The sequence below is a fragment of the Coregonus lavaretus genome (assembly GCF_964263955.1).
Source record: "Coregonus lavaretus genome assembly, chromosome: 6".
In the NCBI taxonomy this organism is placed as follows: domain Eukaryota; kingdom Metazoa; phylum Chordata; class Actinopteri; order Salmoniformes; family Salmonidae; genus Coregonus; species Coregonus lavaretus.
Window position 1 is genome coordinate 55037480 of NC_139993.1, and position 20498 is coordinate 55057977.

At 42.6% G+C, this 20498-nt stretch overlaps 1 protein-coding gene across 1 annotated transcript in view; it reads right to left on the reverse strand.

The window, feature by feature from the left end:
- Positions 1 to 20498, reverse strand: part of LOC311131080 (podocan-like) — a 28678-nt gene continuing 8180 nt past the window's right edge. The window contains exons 6-10 of the mRNA XM_084163895.1: positions 8824 to 9033; positions 8038 to 8242; positions 5145 to 5383; positions 4686 to 4834; positions 1 to 1337 (exon numbers count right to left, since the gene is read on the reverse strand). Coding sequence (XP_084020021.1) covers positions 1166 to 1337; positions 4686 to 4834; positions 5145 to 5383; positions 8038 to 8242; positions 8824 to 9033 — 975 coding nt within the window. The 3' untranslated portion in view covers positions 1 to 1165. The remainder of the gene's footprint in view (positions 1338 to 4685; positions 4835 to 5144; positions 5384 to 8037; positions 8243 to 8823; positions 9034 to 20498) is intronic.

The window sequence follows — 20498 nt, forward strand, 5'->3', positions numbered from 1 at the left end:
TGACATAAAAAAAAGTTTATTTATAAATAAAAAAGGCATTTTATATACATTTCATGCTTAATATTGTGGTGTGCTCAGAAACCTGTTCATGCATGAAGTTTATTTTTCCATCGATGTAAAGGAAAATACTTTAAATATTTAATAATTTTTCAAATCATGGATTGCTAGGTGAAACTATACGCATAAATCCGAAGGTGCAATACATAGAAATGCATTGGTTCATAGCATGAGTTTTTCAGAAACCATATACAAATATTTGCAATCATTATCTTTGTAAAACAAGACTGGATTAAAGCAAGGCATTAGATTAGCAGCATGGATCAAGCTCCTGGTAGACTGAGCGAGGGAGGAGATTGTGACACAGTCACGGAACTTGTGTTAATGATGATATAAGAATAACAGAATGACATAAAGCCAGACTGTCTTACCAGGCCATGACACACAATCACAGCCAGAGCCAGTATCCACAAAGAGTCTCAGAGTAGGAGTGCTGATCTAGGATCAGTTTAGCCTGCATTGCAGGAAAGTTATCTTGCAACAGGGTGATCAAATGAAGATCCTACAGCTATATGAATACAGGCTCAGAACTGATGACAATAACTTCAAATCTCAACATAATCTTCTTTGTATGGTGACACAGCTAGCACACAGTAAAGTTCAGAGATGGGACTCATACAGTATGATCAACATATGACAGGTCTGACTTTGTCTTTCTTCCTGGTTCCACTAAAGTGGTGGTGAGACAAGTTGTATCCCAAATGGCACACTATTCCCTATATAGTGCACTACGTTTGACTAGGGCCCATAGTGAATAGGGTGCCATTTGGGATGCAGTCAAAGACTCAAGCGCAAAAATCAACTGTATCTGTCATTGCATTGACAAGCGAAGGCCAGAAAAATTATACAACAAACAAAAATACCATTTCATCTGGTATCCTGCACCAGAAATATGTGCATCTGCAATTCACCACTATATGAAATGGGACAAAATACCACTTTCCCCATCCATTCATAGTTTAATTTACATTTTAGAATTGAGTCTGATCTATTGCAAAAATACATTTTTCTGTACGTTCAAAAGAACAGGACTTTGGGATGGCATCCTAAACAACTGCAACATTTGGTTCCGATCATTCAAGCAGCTTGTGTCCATGGGCTAAACTTATTAAGCAAATCCCTCTCCCACTTCCTCTATCTCTTCCTCCTCCTCTTCCTCTCGTCCGAAGGGGGGTCCGGAGGGTCCGGAGTGACTCAAGTGGCCAATGTCCAGCACCCGCAGGTTGGTCAGGTGTTTGAAGGAGCTCTCTTTCACAGAGTTGGCTGACAGACGGTTGAACCTGAGAGGGGGACAGAGCAAAGGACCAGGGGATCAGGGCCCGTATTCACAAACTGTCTCATAGTAGGAGTGCATATAGGATCAGTTTTGCCTTTTAGATCATCATTAGATCATGAATAAGATTATATGGACTGGAGGGTCTGATCCTAGACCTGCATCCTTTACAACAAGCAACTAATCATAACAAAAGGAATCAGGCGCTGAAATTCTCAATATGTGATGATGGCTGTGCAGATGCTGGAGTTTGATGTGTAAACCAGCACAGCAAGAGCTGCTAACTGATAGAACATTGTGTTTAGAATCTGAACAAGCATATTATGAGAACCAATCCGATATGGACATTGTCCATAAGGACCGGCACAACATGTGATGTAAACAAATCAGACGCTGAGATTCAGTAAGTAAATCAGCACAGTACGTGGTCTTACCCAATCAGAGTGTCTGTATGCTATTCTGTCTATGACTCATCTGTTTTGCCTTCCTTTCAAAGTTCTATTGAGTTAGTAAACACCCTGATACTCCCTGTACTGCATCAAGGGGACATGACACCATGTTATCCCAATCAAGCCAATGTCTTGAGTGTCAGTGAAGTGGACCCATCTTAGTTTATAATACACTCATTATCTGTCCCAGACAATCACACTTCCTACACACACATGCATGTGCAGACACACTCACATGCGCACACACACACATTATATACACACACACTCAATGTAAACAGATGCATGCATAAGCTACAAACACTCAAACATATGTGCACACACACACAAACAAGCACACAAATCCCCTTCCCCCTCCCCCACTGAACCCATACAGCATTCCAGACGCTGTAAATTGGCACAGGCCAGCAGCTCCCACAGCTGTGGACGGATTTAGTGGAAAAACAAGCGTTTCTAACTGCTGTGATACTTCAGCAGCTGCTGAGGCTGACCCCACAGCATGAAGAGACCAACAGGCTGGAGGACAGAGTGGGCTGGATGAGGTCAGGGCCTGTAAAGTCCTTGAGCTGATAAAACAGCCTAGAGCAGTCATTCAGACTCCAACTGAAAAAAACAACTGTCTCTAAACCAACCCAACAAACCTTCAGGCCAGCGTCCCACCAGTCTTGGACAATTTACTTTCCAAACTGACCACTTGGTCAAATTGTCCTGAAATGATTAGAGGTCTAAGAGGTAAAGTAATATGATGGAAACTGATACTAACCTAGTCAGCTACATATACCAGTATCTATTCAGACCAGTTGTAGCAAGCAGATGAGGAGACAAGGATGTTACTGGTTTAGAGTTTTGGGACCCAGCCCCGCCCACAGACAAGGAAGATGTCAGAAGAGGACAGAAGGATGGAAACTAAGAGAAAACTAGTTGGCAGATCCAATCTGTTTTAGTTGGAAATCCAATCATTGACGTGATTTAACCTCTTAAGGATCGGACCCTTTTTTTCAATTTTCGCCTAAAATGACATACCCAAATCTAACTGCCTATAGCTTAGGACCTGAAGCAAGGATATGCATATTCTTGATACCATTTGAAAGGAAACACTTTGAAGTGTGTGGAAATTTGAAATGAATGTAGGAGAATATAACATATTAGATCTGGTAAAAGATAATACAAACAAAAAAACATGCGTTTTCAAATTATTATTTTTTTGCATCATCTTTGAAATGCAAGAGAAAGGCCACAATATAATATTGCAGTTTAGGCGCAATTTAGATTTTGGCCACTAGATGGCATCAGTGTGTGTGCAAAGTTTCAGATTGATCCAGCGAAGCATTGCAATACTGGGCTATTTTGTATCAAGTCTGCCCAAATGTTCCGAATTGGTCAATTGATACATTTTCAAGTACATACCTATAGAGAACATACAAAAATGATATGGTAATACAAAATGTCATACATGATGGATCATTAGCTTATATACTAACTTTCACACATCTAGATGGCCGGGCGGGGTGGGTGTAGAGCCAGAGAAAGTAGGGGTTCAAACTGTAGAACCCAGCTCCTACATTTGAATATAAAGATGGATTTTATCAAACAAAACTATGCTACATTTTATCTCTGGGACCCTTAGGATGACAAATCAGAGCAAGATTACTGAATGTAAGTACATGATTTACCTTCAGAGGTGAATCAAACCAGTTGCTGTGATACGTTTTTTGTTGTTGTGCACTCTCCTCAAACAATAGCATGGTATTTCTTCACTGTAATTGCTACTGTAAACTGGACAGTGCAGTTAGATTAACAAGAATTTAAGCTTTCTGTCCTGGAAAGTTTGCTGTTACTTACAACAGTCATGCTAATCACATTAGCGCACATTAGCTCAACAGTGCCGTATACGGGACACCGATCCCATAGAGGTTAATCAATAGTAAAAGCCAAGAAACAGATCTAGACACAGCGGGAGTATCCTTAAAACCTTACCACCATGAGTTCTGTTCTGTTCTATCCTGCATTATCTTCCAAGAGAGAAAAACAGATAAACAAGAATTTAGACCCAAATGAAACAGTGACTTTTACTTGTAGGTTATCAATGGATGAGATTGCATGCACCCAATCAAACAAATTTGCTGAGTTTTAGAAAAGCACCTGATTAATTTACATAATTTACATTTCATAACCCAACCAGATAATTAAGAGAGTTTAGGAAAGTAGATCAATTACAAAACAAGAACACCTGATGGGTAATTTACATAGTGTATATGTGTAGGATATTTTTATGAGTGCAGTCAACGCAGAGGTAAAGCAGGACAACTTGTTCCGTCAGCAGCTCCCTCCTCCTCCTCTGTGTCCGTTACATAAGTCTCCTCAGCACAGCACAGCATAGATCAGGTCCAAACTGAAAATAAACTCACGTAAGGATGATGAGGGAACTATCAACCAAATATCCATCAGAGCCCTGGGTTGGGGCTACGTCCCAAATGGCACCCTATTCCCATATACGCAGTAGACTAGGGGCTATGTGGCTCTGTCTTACAGCTGGCATCAATCAAAAGGATGTAGTCACACACTCCCAGTAGAGGATGAATGGTGATGATTTGAGCTGAGTAGAAGGACAGAAATGTCTCATTCAGAAACAATGCTACAGAAACGGATGGAACAGTGGAGTGGAGAGGAGAACGCTGGGCCTCTGAGTTAATGGAAGGGGTCAAGAGTTGAATGAAGGTTGAATAGTCGTTATCTAATAACCATAGTGAAGTCAGAGTGTGTGTGTATATGGTGTGTATATGGTGATTTGAGAGAGTTTGATTGATACTCGCATTTGATTTTGGGACTTGAACTTACTGTACATGAGCTGTGGGTTTGAGAAAAGGGTTCAGGTGCGTGTGTGTTTCTGGTGTTAAGTCTCTCACCGTAGGAAGATGCCCTTGATGTTGGGAGTGCCCTCGAAGGCAGTGGCAGGGACAGTGCTGATGCGATTAGACTGAAGGTACAGGTACTCCAGAGACTCAGGCAGGTCAGAGGGGACATGGGACAGCTGGTTACTGGACAGGTCCAATGTCTGGATGAACACATCAATTAAATCAATCACCTTGTATTTGTTAGGCCCTTTTACACCATCAGAGTGCTAAGCAACAGGTCCAACAGCTGAAGGACAGAGCCAGCAGCCAGCTTTATCACACAGAAAACATGTAGGTTCAGTAAACTGAGAGGAGAGGAGGGGTTGAGGGGATCAGGCAGATTGTAATGGTGAGGTGAGGTGTTACTTATGTGTAAAGGCAACATGCATCCTCTACCTCCCTCTCTACCTCACCCCCTCTCCCCACTCCCCTCTCCCCTCCACATCACACACCCCAATCACCCGGTCTCACCGTCAGAGCGCTGAGCTCCATCCAGGCTCCCTGGTAGATGGAGTTTAGTTTGAGCTGGTTGTGGCTGAGGTGGATCTCCCCGAGCTTGGACATGCCCTGCAGCGCCCCCTCTGGTATGGAGGTCAGCTGGTTGTCCTTCACCCGGAGGACCTGCAGGGAGCGGGGAAGCCCCAGGGGCAGGGAGTGGAGGGCGTTCCCTGACAGATCCAAGGTCTCCAGCAGACGCAGCTTCCTGAAAGCTTGATGACCAATGAGGTTTCATTAGAATATGTCACAATAGAGATATTTAACCATTGCCTGAGCTGACATATCAGTTTTGATGATGATTTTACATTTACATAATTTAGCAGACGCTCTTATCCAGAGCGACTTACAAATTGGTGCACTCAACTTATGATAGCAAGTGGGACAACCACTTTTTTTCTTATTTTTTTATGGGGGGGTGGGGGAGGGGGGGTAGAAGGATTACTTGATACTATTCCAGGTATTCCTTAAAGAGGTAGGGTTTCAAGTGTCTCCGGAAGGTGGTCAGTGACTCCGCTGTCCTGGCGTCGTGGGGGAGCTTGTTCCACCATTGGGGTGCCAGTGCAGCAAATAGCTTTGACTGGGCTGAGCGGGAACTGTGCTTCTGTAGAGGTAGGGGAGCTAGCAGGCCAGAGGGGGATGAACGTAGTGCCCTCGTCTGGGTGTAGGATCTGAGCCTGAAGGTAAGGAGGTGCCGTTCCCCTCACAGCTCCATAGGCAAGCACCATGGTCTTGTAGTAGATGATGATGAAGACTTTATTTTAATCAATTTCTGTTTCATACTGCATGCCAGTATACATGCTGATATTCACGTAGATAGACATACAGCACATCACAAACATGACAAACAGTACATAGTGCAAGAGTCATCTAACATTAGACATAAGGGATTCACATAGACACTTCCTGTACAGCATATAACACAACACAACAAAACATTGCCATACATACAGTACCAGTCAAAGGTTTGGACACACCTACTCATTCAAGGGTTTTTCTTTATTTTTACTATTTTCTACATTGTAGAATAATAGTGAAGACATTAAAACTATGAAATAACACATATGGAATAATGTAGTAACCAAAAAAGTGTTAAACAAATCAAAATATATTTTATATTTGAGGTTCTTCAAATAGCCACCCTTTGCCTTGATGACAGCTTTGCACACGCTTGGCATTCTCTCAACCAGCTTCATGAGGTAGTCGTCTGGAATGCATTTCAATTAACAGGTGGGCCTTCTTAAAAGTTAAGTTGTGGAATTTCTTTCCTTCTTAATGCGTTTGAGCCAATCAGTTGTGTTGTGACAAGGTAGGGGGGGTATACAGAAGATAGCCCTATTTGGTAAAAGACCAAGTCCATATTATGGCAAGAACAGCTCAAATAAGCAAAGAGAAACGACAGTCCATCATTACTTTAAGACATGAAGGTCAGTCAATACGGGAAATTTCAAGAACTTTGAAAGTTTCTTCAAGTGCAGTCGCAAAAAACATCAAGCGCTATGATGAAACTGGCTCTCATGAGGACTGCCACAGGAATGGAAGACCCAGAGTTACTTAGTTCATTAGAGTTACCAGCCTCAGAAATTGCAGCCCAAATAAATGCTTCACAGAGTTCAAGTAACAGACACATCTCCACATCAACTGTTCAGAGGGGACTGTGTGAATCAGGTCTTCGTGGTTGAATTGCTGCAAAGAAACCACTACTAAAGGACACCAATAAGAAGAAGAGACCTGCTTGGGCCAAGAAACACGAACAATGGACATTAGACTGGTGGAAATGTGTCCTTTAGTCTGGAGTCCAAATTGGAGATTTTTGGTGCCTTTGTGAGACGCGGTGTGGGTGAACGGATTATCTCCGCATGTGTATTTCCCACCGTAAAGCACGGAGGAGGAGGTGTTATGGTGTGGGGGTGCTTTGCTGGTGACACTGTCTGTGATTTATTTAGAATTCAAGGCACACTTAACCAGCATGGCTACCACAGCATTCTGCAGCGATACGCCATCCCATCTGGTTTGGGCTTAGTGGGACTATCATTTGTTTTTCAACAGGACAATGACCCAACACACCTCCAGGCTGTGTAAGGGCTATTTTACCAAGAAGGAGAGTGATGGTGCTGCATCAGATGACCTGACCTCCACAATCCCCCAACCTCAACCCAATTGAGATGGTTTGGGATGAGTCGGACGGCAGAGTGAAGGAAAGCCAACAAGTGCTCAGCATATGTGGGAACTCCTTCAAGACTGTTGGAAAAGCATTCCAGGTGAAGCTGGTTGAGAGAATGCCAAGAGTGTGCAAAGCTGTCATCAAGCCAAAGGGTGGCTATTTGAAGAATCTCAAATATAAAATAGTTATTTGTTTAACACTTCTTTGGTTACTACATGATTCCATGTGTTATTTCATAGTTTTGAGTAGGTGTGTCCAAACTTTTGACTGGTTCCTTATACAGTGGGGAGAACAAGTATTTGATACACTGCTGATTTTGCAGGTTTTCCTACTTACAAAGCATGTAGTGGTCTGTAATTTTTATCATGTGTACACTTTAACTGTGAGAGACGGAATCGTATGATCTCGGTAATTGCAAACAGGTTTCTGTACCAAAAATTAAGTTCTGCTTTTCTGATGTATCAAATACTTATGTCATGCAATAAAATGCAAATTAATTACTTAAAAATCATACAATGTGATTTTCTGGATTTTTGTTTTAGATTCCGTCTCTCACAGTTGAAGTGTACCTATGATTAAAAATGACAGACCTCTACATGCTTTGTAAGTAGGAAAACCTGCATAATCGGCAGTGTATCAAATACCTGTTCTCCCCACTGTATATAGGTGAAAGCCTTATGTTCCACATAGGATTAACAGGTGTACCTTCTCGGTGCAGCTTGGGGCTGGTGAGGCGGTTGTAGCTGAGGTTGAGCTCGGTCAGGGTGTAAAGCATCACCAGGTCATTGCGTCCGATCTCGTTTATGCCGTTGTGAAGCAGCATAAGGGTCTTGGCTCGGCGGGGGAGACCCCTGGGGACACGCTCCAGCTGGTTGTTGTACATGTGGAGGGTGTGTAGCTTCTTCAGGCCCTGGGGAGAAGAGAAAACTCTTTATGTGATTGCAAGCGCATTTCATTGCACATTTCACATTTCTCACAGCTCATTTAACAGATACAAAAGATTATGATAATCATAACATCAAAACAATTGTGCCAAACACTCTGTGGTGGTTCAACCTGACCAAACTAGCCTTCAGATCAATCTATATAGCCATCTATCATATTTTTCATGGTCCTTCGAGCCGGATACACCTGTGGCGGTTCAACTATCCACAGTATAAGATTTAACCAGTTGAATAAAAAGGGCAAAATGTAGACTTCTGTCTAAATAGACATACCCAAACGTAATTATTTTTCATGAGATGGCCATAAACAATAACTGGTAATGACGCATAGTTTTAGAAAGGTCTGGAACTCACCTTTCTGGTACAAATAGTTATACATTGCTGAGGTGTGCTCACTTATGAAGACACAAGCTCAAATATATAGTATTTGAACACATGAAAATATGAAAAAGCATATATATTTATTTTCCTATTAAATAAAAGTGGGGCAATAGGGCCATATGGGGGACTTAAGTAACCCAGGTATTCAGTAATGCTGTAGGCCTACATGGAATGCAGCTTGGTGTATGGAGCGGGAGCGTAGCTGGTTGTTGTGCAGAAGTAGGTACTCCAGGTTACGGCAGGCTATGAGGGCATCGCCAGGGATAGTGCGGATGTTGTTCTTCTCCAGGTGTAGCAGTATCAGACCTCGAGGCAGACCCTGAGGAACCACACTCAGGTTGTTGTTGGACAGGTCCAGATACTCCAGCTTGGTCAACTGGCTGAGAGGGGAGGGGAGAGGAGAGGGTGACGTTATCTTTGATATAGAAGAGGTGAGATTTTCTCTTTATCTTTAAAGGTCAGGTTGTTATCTTTCCAAGAATAGACGAATCTCACTTTTATCTCCCATTTTGACATTTTCTTGAGTTGTACCAGCTCAACCTAATCTCTCACCACTGGCTTCTCTCTCTCTCTCTCGCTCTCTCTCTCTCTCTCATTCTCTTTCACTCTCTCTCTCTCTCTCTCTCTCTAATTTCAATATAAGGGCTTTATTGGCATGGGAAACGTACAGTGGGGGAAAAAAGTATTTAGTCAGCCACCAATTGTGGATGTTCTCCCACTTAAAAAGATCAGAGAGGCCTGTAATTTTCATCATAGGTACACGTCAACTATGACAGACAAAATGAGAAAAAAATCCAGACAATCACATTGTAGGATTTTTAATGAATTTATTTGCAAATTATGGTGGAAAATAGGTATTTGGTCAATAACAAAAGTTTCTCAATACTTAGTTATATACCCTTTGTTGGCAATGACACAGGTCAAACGTTTTCTGTAAGTCTTCACAAGGTTTTCACACACTGTTGCTGGTATTTTGGCCCATTCCTCCATGCAGATCTCCTCTAGAGCAGTGATGTTTTGGGGCTGTCGCTGGGCAACACGGACTTTCAACTCCCTCCAAAGATTTTCTATGGGGTTGAGATCTGGAGACTGGCTAGGCCACTCCAGGACCTTGAAATGCTTCTTACGAAGCCACTCCTTCGTTGCCCGGGCGGTGTGTTTGGGATCATTGTCATGCTGAAAGACCCAGCCACGTTTCATCTTCAATGCCCTTGCTGATGGAAGGAGGTTTTCACTCAAAATCTCACGATACATGGCCCCATTCATTCTTTCCTTTACACGGATCAGTCGTCCTGGTCCCTTTGCAGAAAAACAGCCCCAAAGCATGATGTTTCCACCCCCATGCTTCACAGTAGGTATGGTGTTCTTTGGATGCAACTCAGCATTCTTTGTCCTCCAAACACGACGAGTTGAGTTTTTACCAAAAAGTTCTATTTTGGTTTCATCTGACCATATGACATTCTCCCAATCCTCTTCTGGATCATCCAAATGCACTCTAGCAAACTTCAGACGGGCCTGGACATGTACTGTCTTAAGCAGGGGGACACGTCTGGCACTGCAGGATTTGAGTCCCTGGCGGCGTAGTGTGTTACTGATGGTAGGCTTTGTTACTTTGGTCCCAGCTCTCTGCAGGTCATTCACTAGGTCCCCCCGTGTGGTTCTGGGATTTTTGCTCACCGTTCTTGTGATCATTTTGACCCCACAGGGTGAGTTCTTGCGTGGATCCCCAGATCGAGGGAGATTATCAGTGGTCTTGTATGTCTTCCATTTCCTAATAATTGCTCCCACAGTTGATTTCTTCAAACCAAGCTGCTTACCTATTGCAGATTCAGTCTTCCCAGCCTGGTGCAGGTCTACAATTTTGTTTCTGGTGTCCTTTGACAGCTCTTTGGTCTTGGCCATAGTGGAGTTTGGAGTGTGACTGTTTGAGGTTGTGGACAGGTGTCTTTTATACTGATAACAAGTTCAAACAGGTGCCATTAATACAGGTAACGAGTGGAGGACAGAGGAGCCTCTTAAAGAAGAAGTTACAGGTCTGTGAGAGCCAGAAATCTTGCTTGTTTGTAGGTGACCAAATACTTATTTTCCACCATAATTTGCAAATAAATTCATAAAAAAATCCTACAATGTGATTTTCTGGAAAGAAAATTCTCAATTTGTCTGTCATAGTTGACGTGTACCTATGATGAAAATTACAGGCCTCTCTCATCTTTTTAAGTGGGAGAACTTGCACAATTGGTGGCTGACTAAATACTTTTTTTCCCCACTGTATGTTAACATTGCCAAAGCAAGTGAAGTGGATAGTAAACAAAAGTCAAATAAAAAATAAATATTAACAGTAAACATTACACTCAGAAGTTAAAGAAAATACTCTTTAAATGTCATAGTTGAAGTCGGAAGTTTACATACACTTAGGTTGGAATCATTCAAACTCATTTTTCAACCACTCCACAAATTTCTTGTTAACAAACTAGAGTTTTGGCAAGTCGGTTAGGACATCTACTTTGTGCATGACACAAGTCATTTTTCCAACAATTGTTTACAGACAGATTATTTCACTTATAATTCACTGTATCACAATTCCAGTGGGTCAGAAGTTTACATACACTAAGTTGATTGTGCCTTTAAACAGCTTGGAAAATTCCAGAAAATGATGTCATGGCTTTAGAAGCTTCTGATAGGCTAATTGACATAATTTGAGTCAATTGGAGGTGTACCTGTGAATGTATTTCAAGGCCTACCTTCAAACTCAGTGCCTTTTTGCTTGACATCATGGGAAAATCAAAAGAAATCAACCAAGACCTCAGAAAAAAATGGTAGACCTCCACAAGTCTGGTTCATCTTTGGGAGCAATTTCCATATGCCTGAAGGTACCACATTCATCTGTACAAACAACAGTACGCAAGTATAAACACCATGGGACTACGCAGTCGTCATACCGCTCAGGAAGGAGACACGTTCTGTCTCCTAGAGATGAACGTACTTTGGTGCGAAAAGTGCAAATCAATCCCAGAACAACAGCAAAGGACCTTGTGAAGATGCTGGAGGAAACAGGTACAAAAGTATCTATATCCACAGTAAAACGAGTCCTACAGTGGGGAAAATAAGTATTTAGTCAGCCACCAATTGTGCAAGTTCTCCCACTTAAAAAGATGAGAGAGGCCTGTAATTTTCATCATAGGTACACGTCAACTATGACAGACAAATTGAGAAAATGTTTTCCAGAAAATCACATTGTAGGATTTTTTATGAATTTATTTGCAAATTATGGTGGAAAATAAGTATTTGGTCACCTACAAACAAGCAAGATTTCTGGCTCTCACAGACCTGTAACTTCTTCTTTAAGAGGCTCCTCTGTCCTCCACTCGTTACCTGTATTAATGGCACCTGTTTGAACTTGTTATCAGTATAAAAGACACCTGTCCACAACCTCAAACAGTCACACTCCAAACTCCACTATGGCCAAGACCAAAGAGCTGTCAAAGGACACCAGAAACAAAATTGTAGACCTGCACCAGGCTGGGAAGACTGAATCTGCAATAGGTAAGCAGCTTGGTTTGAAGAAATCAACTGTGGGAGCAATTATTAGGAAATGGAAGACATACAAGACCACTGATAATCTCCCTCGATCTGGGGATCCACGCAAGAACTCACCCTGTGGGGTCAAAATGATCACAAGAACGGTGAGCAAAAATCCCAGAACCACACGGGGGGACCTAGTGAATGACCTGCAGAGAGCTGGGACCAAAGTAACAAAGCCTACCATCAGTAACACACTACGCCGCCAGGGACTCAAATCCTGCAGTGCCAGACGTGTCCCCCTGCTTAAGACAGTACATGTCCAGGCCCGTCTGAAGTTTGCTAGAGTGCATTTGGATGATCCAGAAGAGGATTGGGACAATGTCATATGGTCAGATGAAACCAAAATATAACTTTTTGGTAAAAACTCAACTCGTCGTGTTTGGAGGACAAAGAATGCTGAGTTGCATCCAAAGAACACCATACCTACTGTGAAGCATGGGGGTGGAAACATCATGCTTTGGGGCTGTTTTTCTGCAAAGGGACCAGGACGACTGATCCGTGTAAAGGAAAGAATGAATGGGGCCATGTATCGTGAGATTTTGAGTGAAAACCTCCTTCCATCAGCAAGGGCATTGAAGATGAAACGTGGCTGGGTCTTTCAGCATGACAATGATCCCAAACACACCGCCCGGGCAACGAAGGAGTGGCTTCGTAAGAAGCATTTCAAGGTCCTGGAGTGGCCTAGCCAGTCTCCAGATCTCAACCCCATAGAAAATCTTTGGAGGGAGTTGAAAGTCCGTGTTGCCCAGCGACAGCCCCAAAACATCACTGCTCTAGAGGAGATCTGCATGGAGGAATGGGCCAAAATACCAGCAACAGTGTGTGAAAACCTTGTGAAGACTTACAGAAAACGTTTGACCTGTGTCATTGCCAACAAAGGGTATATAACAAAGTATTGAGAAACTTTTGTTATTGACCAAATACTTATTTTCCACCATAATTTGCAAATAAATTCATTAAAAATCCTACAAATGGGTCTTCGAAATGGACAATGACCCCAAGCATACTTCCAAAGTTGTGGCAAAATGGTTTAAGGAAAACAAAATTAAGGTATTGGAGTGGCCATCACAAAGCCCTAACCTCAATCCTATAGAAAATGTGTGGGCAGAACTGAAAAAGCATGTGCGAGCAAGGAGGCCTACAAACCTCAGTTACACCAGCTCTGTCAGGAGGAATGGGCCAAAATACACCCAACTTATTGTGGGAAGCTTGTGGAAGGCTACCCGAAACGTTTGACCCAAGTTAAACAATTTAAAGGCAATGCTACCAAATACTAATTGAGTGTATGTAAACTTCTGACCCACTGGGAATGTGATGAAATAAATAAAAGCTGAAATAAATCATTCTCTCTACTATTATTCTGACATTTCACATTCTTAAAATAAAGTGGTGATCCTAACTGACATAAGACAGATAATTTTTACTAGGATTAAATGTCAGGAATTGTGAAAAACTGAGTTTAAATGTATTTGGCTAAGGTGTATATAAACTTCCAACATCAACTGTATACAGTGGTGTGAAAAAGTGTTTGCCCCCTTCCTGATTTCTTATTTGTTTGCATGTTTGTCACACTTAAATGTTTCAGATCATCAAACAAATTTAAATATTAGTCAAAGATAACACAAGTAAACACAAAATGCAGTTTTGAAATGAAGGTTGTTATTATTAAGGGAAAACAAAATCCAAACCCACATGGCCCTGTGTGAAAAAGTGATTGCCCCCTACAACCTAATAACTGGTTGGGCCACCCTTAGCAGCAACAACTGCAATCCAGCATTTGCGATAACTTGCAATGTGTCTTTTACAGCGCTGTGGAGGAATTTTGGCCCACTCATCTTTGCAGAATTGTTGTAATTCAGCCACATTGGAGGGTTTTCGAGCATGAACTGCCTTTTTAAGGTTATGCCACAGCATCTCAATAGGATTCAGGTCAGGACTTTGACTAGGCCACTCCAAAGTCTTCATTTTGTTTTTCTTCAGCCATTCAGAGGTGGACTTGCTGGTGTGTTTTGGATCATTGTCCTGCTGCAGAACCCAAGTTCGCTTCAGCTTGAGGTCACGAACAGATGGCCGGACATTCTCCTTCAGGATTTTTTGGTAGACAGCAGAATTCATGGTTCCATTTATCACAGCAAGTCTTCCAGGTCCTGAAGTAGCAAAACAGGCCCAGACCATCACACTACCACCACCATATTTTACTGTTGGTATGATGTTCTTTTTCTGAAATGCGGTGTTACTTTTACGCCAGATGTAATGGGACACACACCTTCCAAAAAGTTCAACTTTTGTCTCATCAGTCCACAGAGTATTTTCCCAAAGGTCGTGGGGATCATCAAGATGTTTTCTGGCAAAAATGAGATGAGCCTTAATGTTATTTTTGCTCAGCAGTGGTTTTCGTCTTGGAACTCTGCCATGCAGGCCATTTTTGCCCAGTCTCTTTCTTATGGTGGAGTCATGAACACTGACCTTAACTGAAGCAAGTGAGGCCTGCAGCTCTTTGGATGTTGTTGTGTGGTCTTTTGTGACCTCTTGGATGAGTCGTCGCTGCGCTCTTGGGGTAATTTTGGTCGGCCGGCCACTCCTGGGAAGGTTCACCACTGTTCCATGTTTTCGCCATTTGTGGATAATGGCTCTCACTGTGGTTCGCTGGAGTCCCAAAGCTTTAGAAATGGCTTTATAACCTTTTCCAGACTGATGGATCTCAATTACTTTCTTTCTCATTTGTTCCTGAATTTCTTTGGATCTCGGCATGATGTCTAGCTTTTGAGGATCTTTTGGTCTACTTCACTTTGTCAGGCAGGTCCTATTTAAGTGATTCCTTGACTGAGAACAGGTGTGGCAGTAATCAGGCCTGGGTGTGGCTAGAGGAATTGAACTCAGGTGTGATAAACCACAGTTGAGTTGTGTTATAACAGGGGGGGCAAACACTTTTTCACACAGGGCCATGTAGGTTTGGATTTTGTTTTCTCTTAATAATAAGAACCTTCATTTCAAAACTGCATTTTGTGTTTACTTGTGTTATCTTTGACTAATATTTAAATTTGTTTGATGATCTGAAATATTTAAGTGTGACAAACATGCAAACAAATAACAAATCAGGAAGGGGGCAAACACTATTTCACACCACTGTATATACAGTGTTGTAACAATGTGTAAATAGTTAAAGTACAAATGGGAAAATAAATAAACATAAATATGGGTTGTATTTACAATGGTGTTTGTTCTTCACTGGTTGCCCTTTTCTTGTGGCAACAGGTCACAAATCTTGCAGCTGTGATGGCACACTGTGGTTTTTCACCCAGTAGATAAGGGAGTTTATCAAAATTGGGTTTGTTTTCGAATTCTTTGTGGATCTCTGTAATCTGAGGGAAATATGTGTCTCTAATATGGTCATACATTTGGCAGGAGGTTAGGAAGTGCAGCTCAGTTTCCAGCTCATTTTGTGGGCAGTGTGCACATAGCCTGTCTTCTCTTGAGAGCCAGGTCTGCCTACGGCGGCCTTTCTCAATAGCAAGGCTATGCTCACTGAGTCTGTACATAGTCAAAGCTTTCCTTAAATTTGGGTCAGTCACAGTGGTCAGGTATTCTGCCACGGTGTACTCTCTGTTTAGAGCCAAATAGCATTCTAGTTTGCTCTGTTTTTCTGTTAATTCTTTCCAATGTGTCAAGTAGTTCTCTTTTAGTTTTCTCATGATTTGGTTGGGTCTAATTGTGTTGTTGTTGTTGTCCTGGGGCTCTGTCGGGTCTGTTTGTGTTTGTGAACAGAGCCCCAGGACCAGCTTACTTAGGGGACTCTTCTCCAAGTTCATCTCTTTGTAGGTGATGGCTTTGTTATGGAAGGTTTGGGAATTGCTTCCTTTTAAGTGGTTATAGAATTTAACGGCTCTTTTCTGGATTTTGATAATCAACGGGTATCGACCTAATTCTGCTCTGCATGCATTATTTTGTGTTTTTCGTTGTACACTGAGGATATTTTTGTAGAATTCTGAATACAGAGTCTCAATTTGGTGTTTGTCCCATTTTGTGAATTTTTGGTTGGTGAGCGGACCCCAGACCTCACAACCATGAAGGGCAATGGGTTCTATAACTGATTCAAGTATTTTTAGCCAGATCCTAATTGGTATGTCAAATGTTATGTTCCTTTTGATGGCATAGAAGGCCCTTCTTGCCTTGTCTCTCAGATCGTTCACAGCTTTGTGGAAGTTACCTGTGGCGCTGATGTGTAGGCCGAGGTATGTATCTTTTTTTGTGTGCTCTAGGGCAACGGTGTCTAGATGGAATTTGTATTTGTGGTCCTGGCAACTGGACCTTTTTTGCAACACCATTATCTTTGTCTTATTGAGATTTACTGTCAGGGCCCAGGTCTGACAGAATCTGTGTAGAAGATCTAGGTGCTGCTGTAAGCCCTCCTTGGTTGGTGACAGAAGCATCAGATCATCAGCAAACAGTAGACATTTTACTTCAGATTCTAGTAGGGTGAGGCCGGGTGCTGCAGACTGTTCTAGTGCCCTCGCCAATTCGTTGATATAAATGTTGAAGAGGGTGGGGCTTAAACTGCATCCCTGTCTCACCCCACAGCACTGTGGAAAGAAATGTGTGTGTTTTTTGCCAATTTTAACTGCACACTTGTTGTTTGTGTACATGGATTTTATGTTGTTGTATGTTTTTCCCACAACCCCACTTTCCATCAATGTGTATAGCAGACCCTCATGCCAAATTGAGTCAAAAGCTTTTTTGAAATCAACAAAGCATGAGAAGACTTTGCCCTTGTTTTGGTTTGTTTGTTTGTCAATTAGGGTGTGCGGGGTGAATACGTGGTCTGTCGTACGGTAATTTGGTAAAAAGCCAATTTGACATTTGCTCAGTACATTGTTTTCACTGAGGAAATGAACTAGTCTGCTGTTAATGATAATGCAGAGGATTTTCCCAAGGTTGCTGTTGACGCATATCCCACGGTAGTTATTGCGGTCAAATTTGTCTCCACTTTTGTGGATTGGAGTGATCAGTCCTTGGTTCCAAATATTGGGGAAGATGCCAGAGCTAAGGATGATGTTAAATAGTTTAAGTATAGCCAATTGGAATTTGTGGTCTGTATATTTTATCATTTCATTGACGATACCAGCAACACCACAGGCCTTTTTGGGTTGGAGGGTTTGTATTTTGTCCTGTAGTTCATTCAATGTAATTGGAGAATCCAGTGGGTTCTGGTAGTCTTTAATAGTTGATTCTAAGATTTGCATTTGATCATGTATATTTTTTTGCTGTTTGTTCTTTGTTATAGGGCCAAAAAGATTGGAGAAGTGGTTTACCCATACATCTCCATTTTGGATAGATAGCTCTTCGTGTTGTTGTTTGTTTAGCGTTTTCCAATTTTCCCAGAAGTGGTTAGAGTCTATGGATTCTTCAATTACATTGAGCTGATTTCTGACATGCTGTTCTTCTTTTTCCGTAGTGTATTTCTGTATTGTTTTAGTGATTCACCATAGTGAAGGCGTAGGCTCAGGTTTTCTGGGTCTCTATGTTTTTGGTTGGATAGGTTTCTCAATTTCTTTCTTAGGTTTTTGCATTTTTCATCAAACCATTTGTCACTGTTGTTAATTTTCTTCGTTTTTTTTAGATTTGATAGGATTTTTAGATTTGATAGGGAAGCTGAGAGGTCAAATATACTGTTTAGGTTTTCTACTGCCAAGTTTACACCTTCACTATTACAGTGGAACGTTTTGTCCAGGAAGTTCCTTTGGCTTTGATGCCTCATGATTGAGTATTGCTCTGTTCAAGTAGACTGTGATTTTGCTGTGGTCTGATAGGGGTGTCAGTGGGCTGACTGTGAACGCTCTGAGAGACTCTGGGTTGAGGTCAGTGATAAAGTAGTCTACAGTACTACTGCCAAGAGTTGAGCTATAGGTGTACCTACCATAGGAGTCCCCTCGAAGCCTACCATTGACTATGTACATACCCAGTGTGCAACAGAGCTGCAGGAGTTGTGACCCGTTTTTGTTGGTTATGTTGTCGTAGTTGTGCCTAGGGGGGCATATGGGGGAGGGAATGCTGTCACCTCCAGGTAGGTGTTTGTCCCCCTGTGTGCTGAGGGCGTCAGGTTCTTGTCCAGTTCTGGCATTTAGGTCACCACAGACTAGTACATGTCCCTGGGTCTGGAAATGACTGATTTCCCCCTCCAGGATGGAGAAGCTGTCTTCATTAAAGTATGGGGATTCTAGTGGGGGGATATAGGTAGCACACAGGAGGACATTTTTCTCTGTTGAGATAATTTCCTTTTGAATTTCTAGCCAAATGTAAAATGTTCCTGTTTTGATTAATGTAATAGAGTGAGTTAGGGGGGGGGGGGGGGGGGGGGGGGGGTCCCGCAGGTCTGGGAGAGTATCTCGCTGGTCTGGGCAGGGTGTCTGTTGATCTGTTGCTCCTGTGTGAGGTGTTGGGTCTGCGGTTGAGGGCGATATCCTTTAGGGTCCGGGCAAAGGTGGGCACTGCTGCCTTGTATAGGTGGACCTGGCGGTAAAGGCTGTTCATGTCCAGGGTGGAGTGGTGGGCCAGGTAGACATTTGGTTTTGATGCACAGTCACGGGAAATACTTGCGTTTACCTGCTGTATGGTAGCGGGGTGGAAGTATTTTCGTTGTAGCAGGGTTGAGATAACCACTTGTGCGTTGGGGAATGTAGAAGAAGCTTTTTCTATCACTCCCTTGAGTGCTGTGGCCACCCTTTCCTGCTGTGTTCTCAGGTCGTTTGTGCCTGTGTGTATTATTATATGGCTGGGTGATCCTAGTTGGTCCTCAGACAGAAGGTCTAGGGCGCGCTGGGTGTTTGGACACCAGAGTTTAGACACTGTGTGTTTGGGGAAAAGTTTATTTTCTTGTATGTATTTCCCGTTTGAGTCCATAAGGAGTACAATCTGTGGCTTGTGTATGTCCTCAGTGGGTGTGGGGGGGTCGTCATGAGGGCTATCAGGGTGGCTGACAGGGGGGGTGCTCAGAGGGTGCTCTAGGGTGTATTGTTCTGCTGCGGTGTCGAGACTTTGGGCAGGCTCTGAGGTGGGCTGTTCTGCTGGCTTCTCTGCGGGGGTGTCCAGCTCTCTAATGGGTTGTTCTCTGTCACCCGTCATCATTCTCACCTTCTCCTCCAGCACTCTGATCCTCTCCTCTAGTGCTCTGTTCTTCGCCTGCTCCTGCTCTTTCTCCTGTTGATGTTGTCTCACCACAGTCCAGAGCAGACATGTCTCTCTCTACCTCCAGCTCTCCAGGTCTACTTAAGGGGGTGTTGTTGTGCTGGACTGTTGTCTGGGTCTGTGCTGACTGGAGTGTGTTCACCTGCTGTTCCAGCTCCACCTGCCTTACCTCCAGTTGGGTGAATTTATCCCTCATTTCAATGAGGGAGTAGTACTCTGTGCTGGGAAGTTGACTTTCCGCTTGGGTTGCTCTGTGGGGTTATTTAATGAAGAGGTCTGGTCTTACCTGCTCGGGGTGGGGGTATCTTTCTCAAGGGAGAGCTTCTCCTGCTGAGTTATTTATTTGATTAGGTGAAAGTCCAGCTGAAACTGTTTGGTGTTGCCCTGTACCAAAACTGTTCCAGATTTATAGAGATTTATATTAGACGACTCAGAGTCCTCGTTGTCTAGTATCCTGAGTTTCCACCCATCGCTAAAACCCCCCCCTCTTAACGGAGGGGTAGTGTGCTAGTATAGCACTGTGCCATGCCAGGGGATGGTCTGTGTGGAAGATAAGGTTGCTTATGTTCCCATTTTTATAAAAGTCAGCAAAAAGTGTCTCCAGATTTCCCATAAGGAGCTTCATTTTGTACTCTTATCATTCTTTACATTCAGAGGGTACTGTATTTTAATGACCTCTGAACAGCGGGAGGGTGCTTCTAAGGCCTCTCCATTTGGTTGGGGTAGACTGTGCGACTCTCCTGCCATTGTGGGGCTCAAGGGCTTTGACACCTCTCACTTCAAACGTCAGTGCTAATTGAAGTTGTATCACTCTCACTCTCTCTCTCTCAATTTCAATTTAATTTCAATTTAAGGGCTTTATTGGCATGGGAAACGTGTGTTAACATTGCCAAAGCAAGTGAAGTAGATAGTAAACAAAAGTGAAATAAACAATAAATATTAACAGTAAACATTACACTCAGAAGTTTCAAAAGAATAAAGACATTTCAAATGTCATATTATGTATATATACAGTGTTGTAACAATGTGCAAATAGTGTGCAAATCTCTCTCTCTCTCTGCCTCACTCACTCACTCT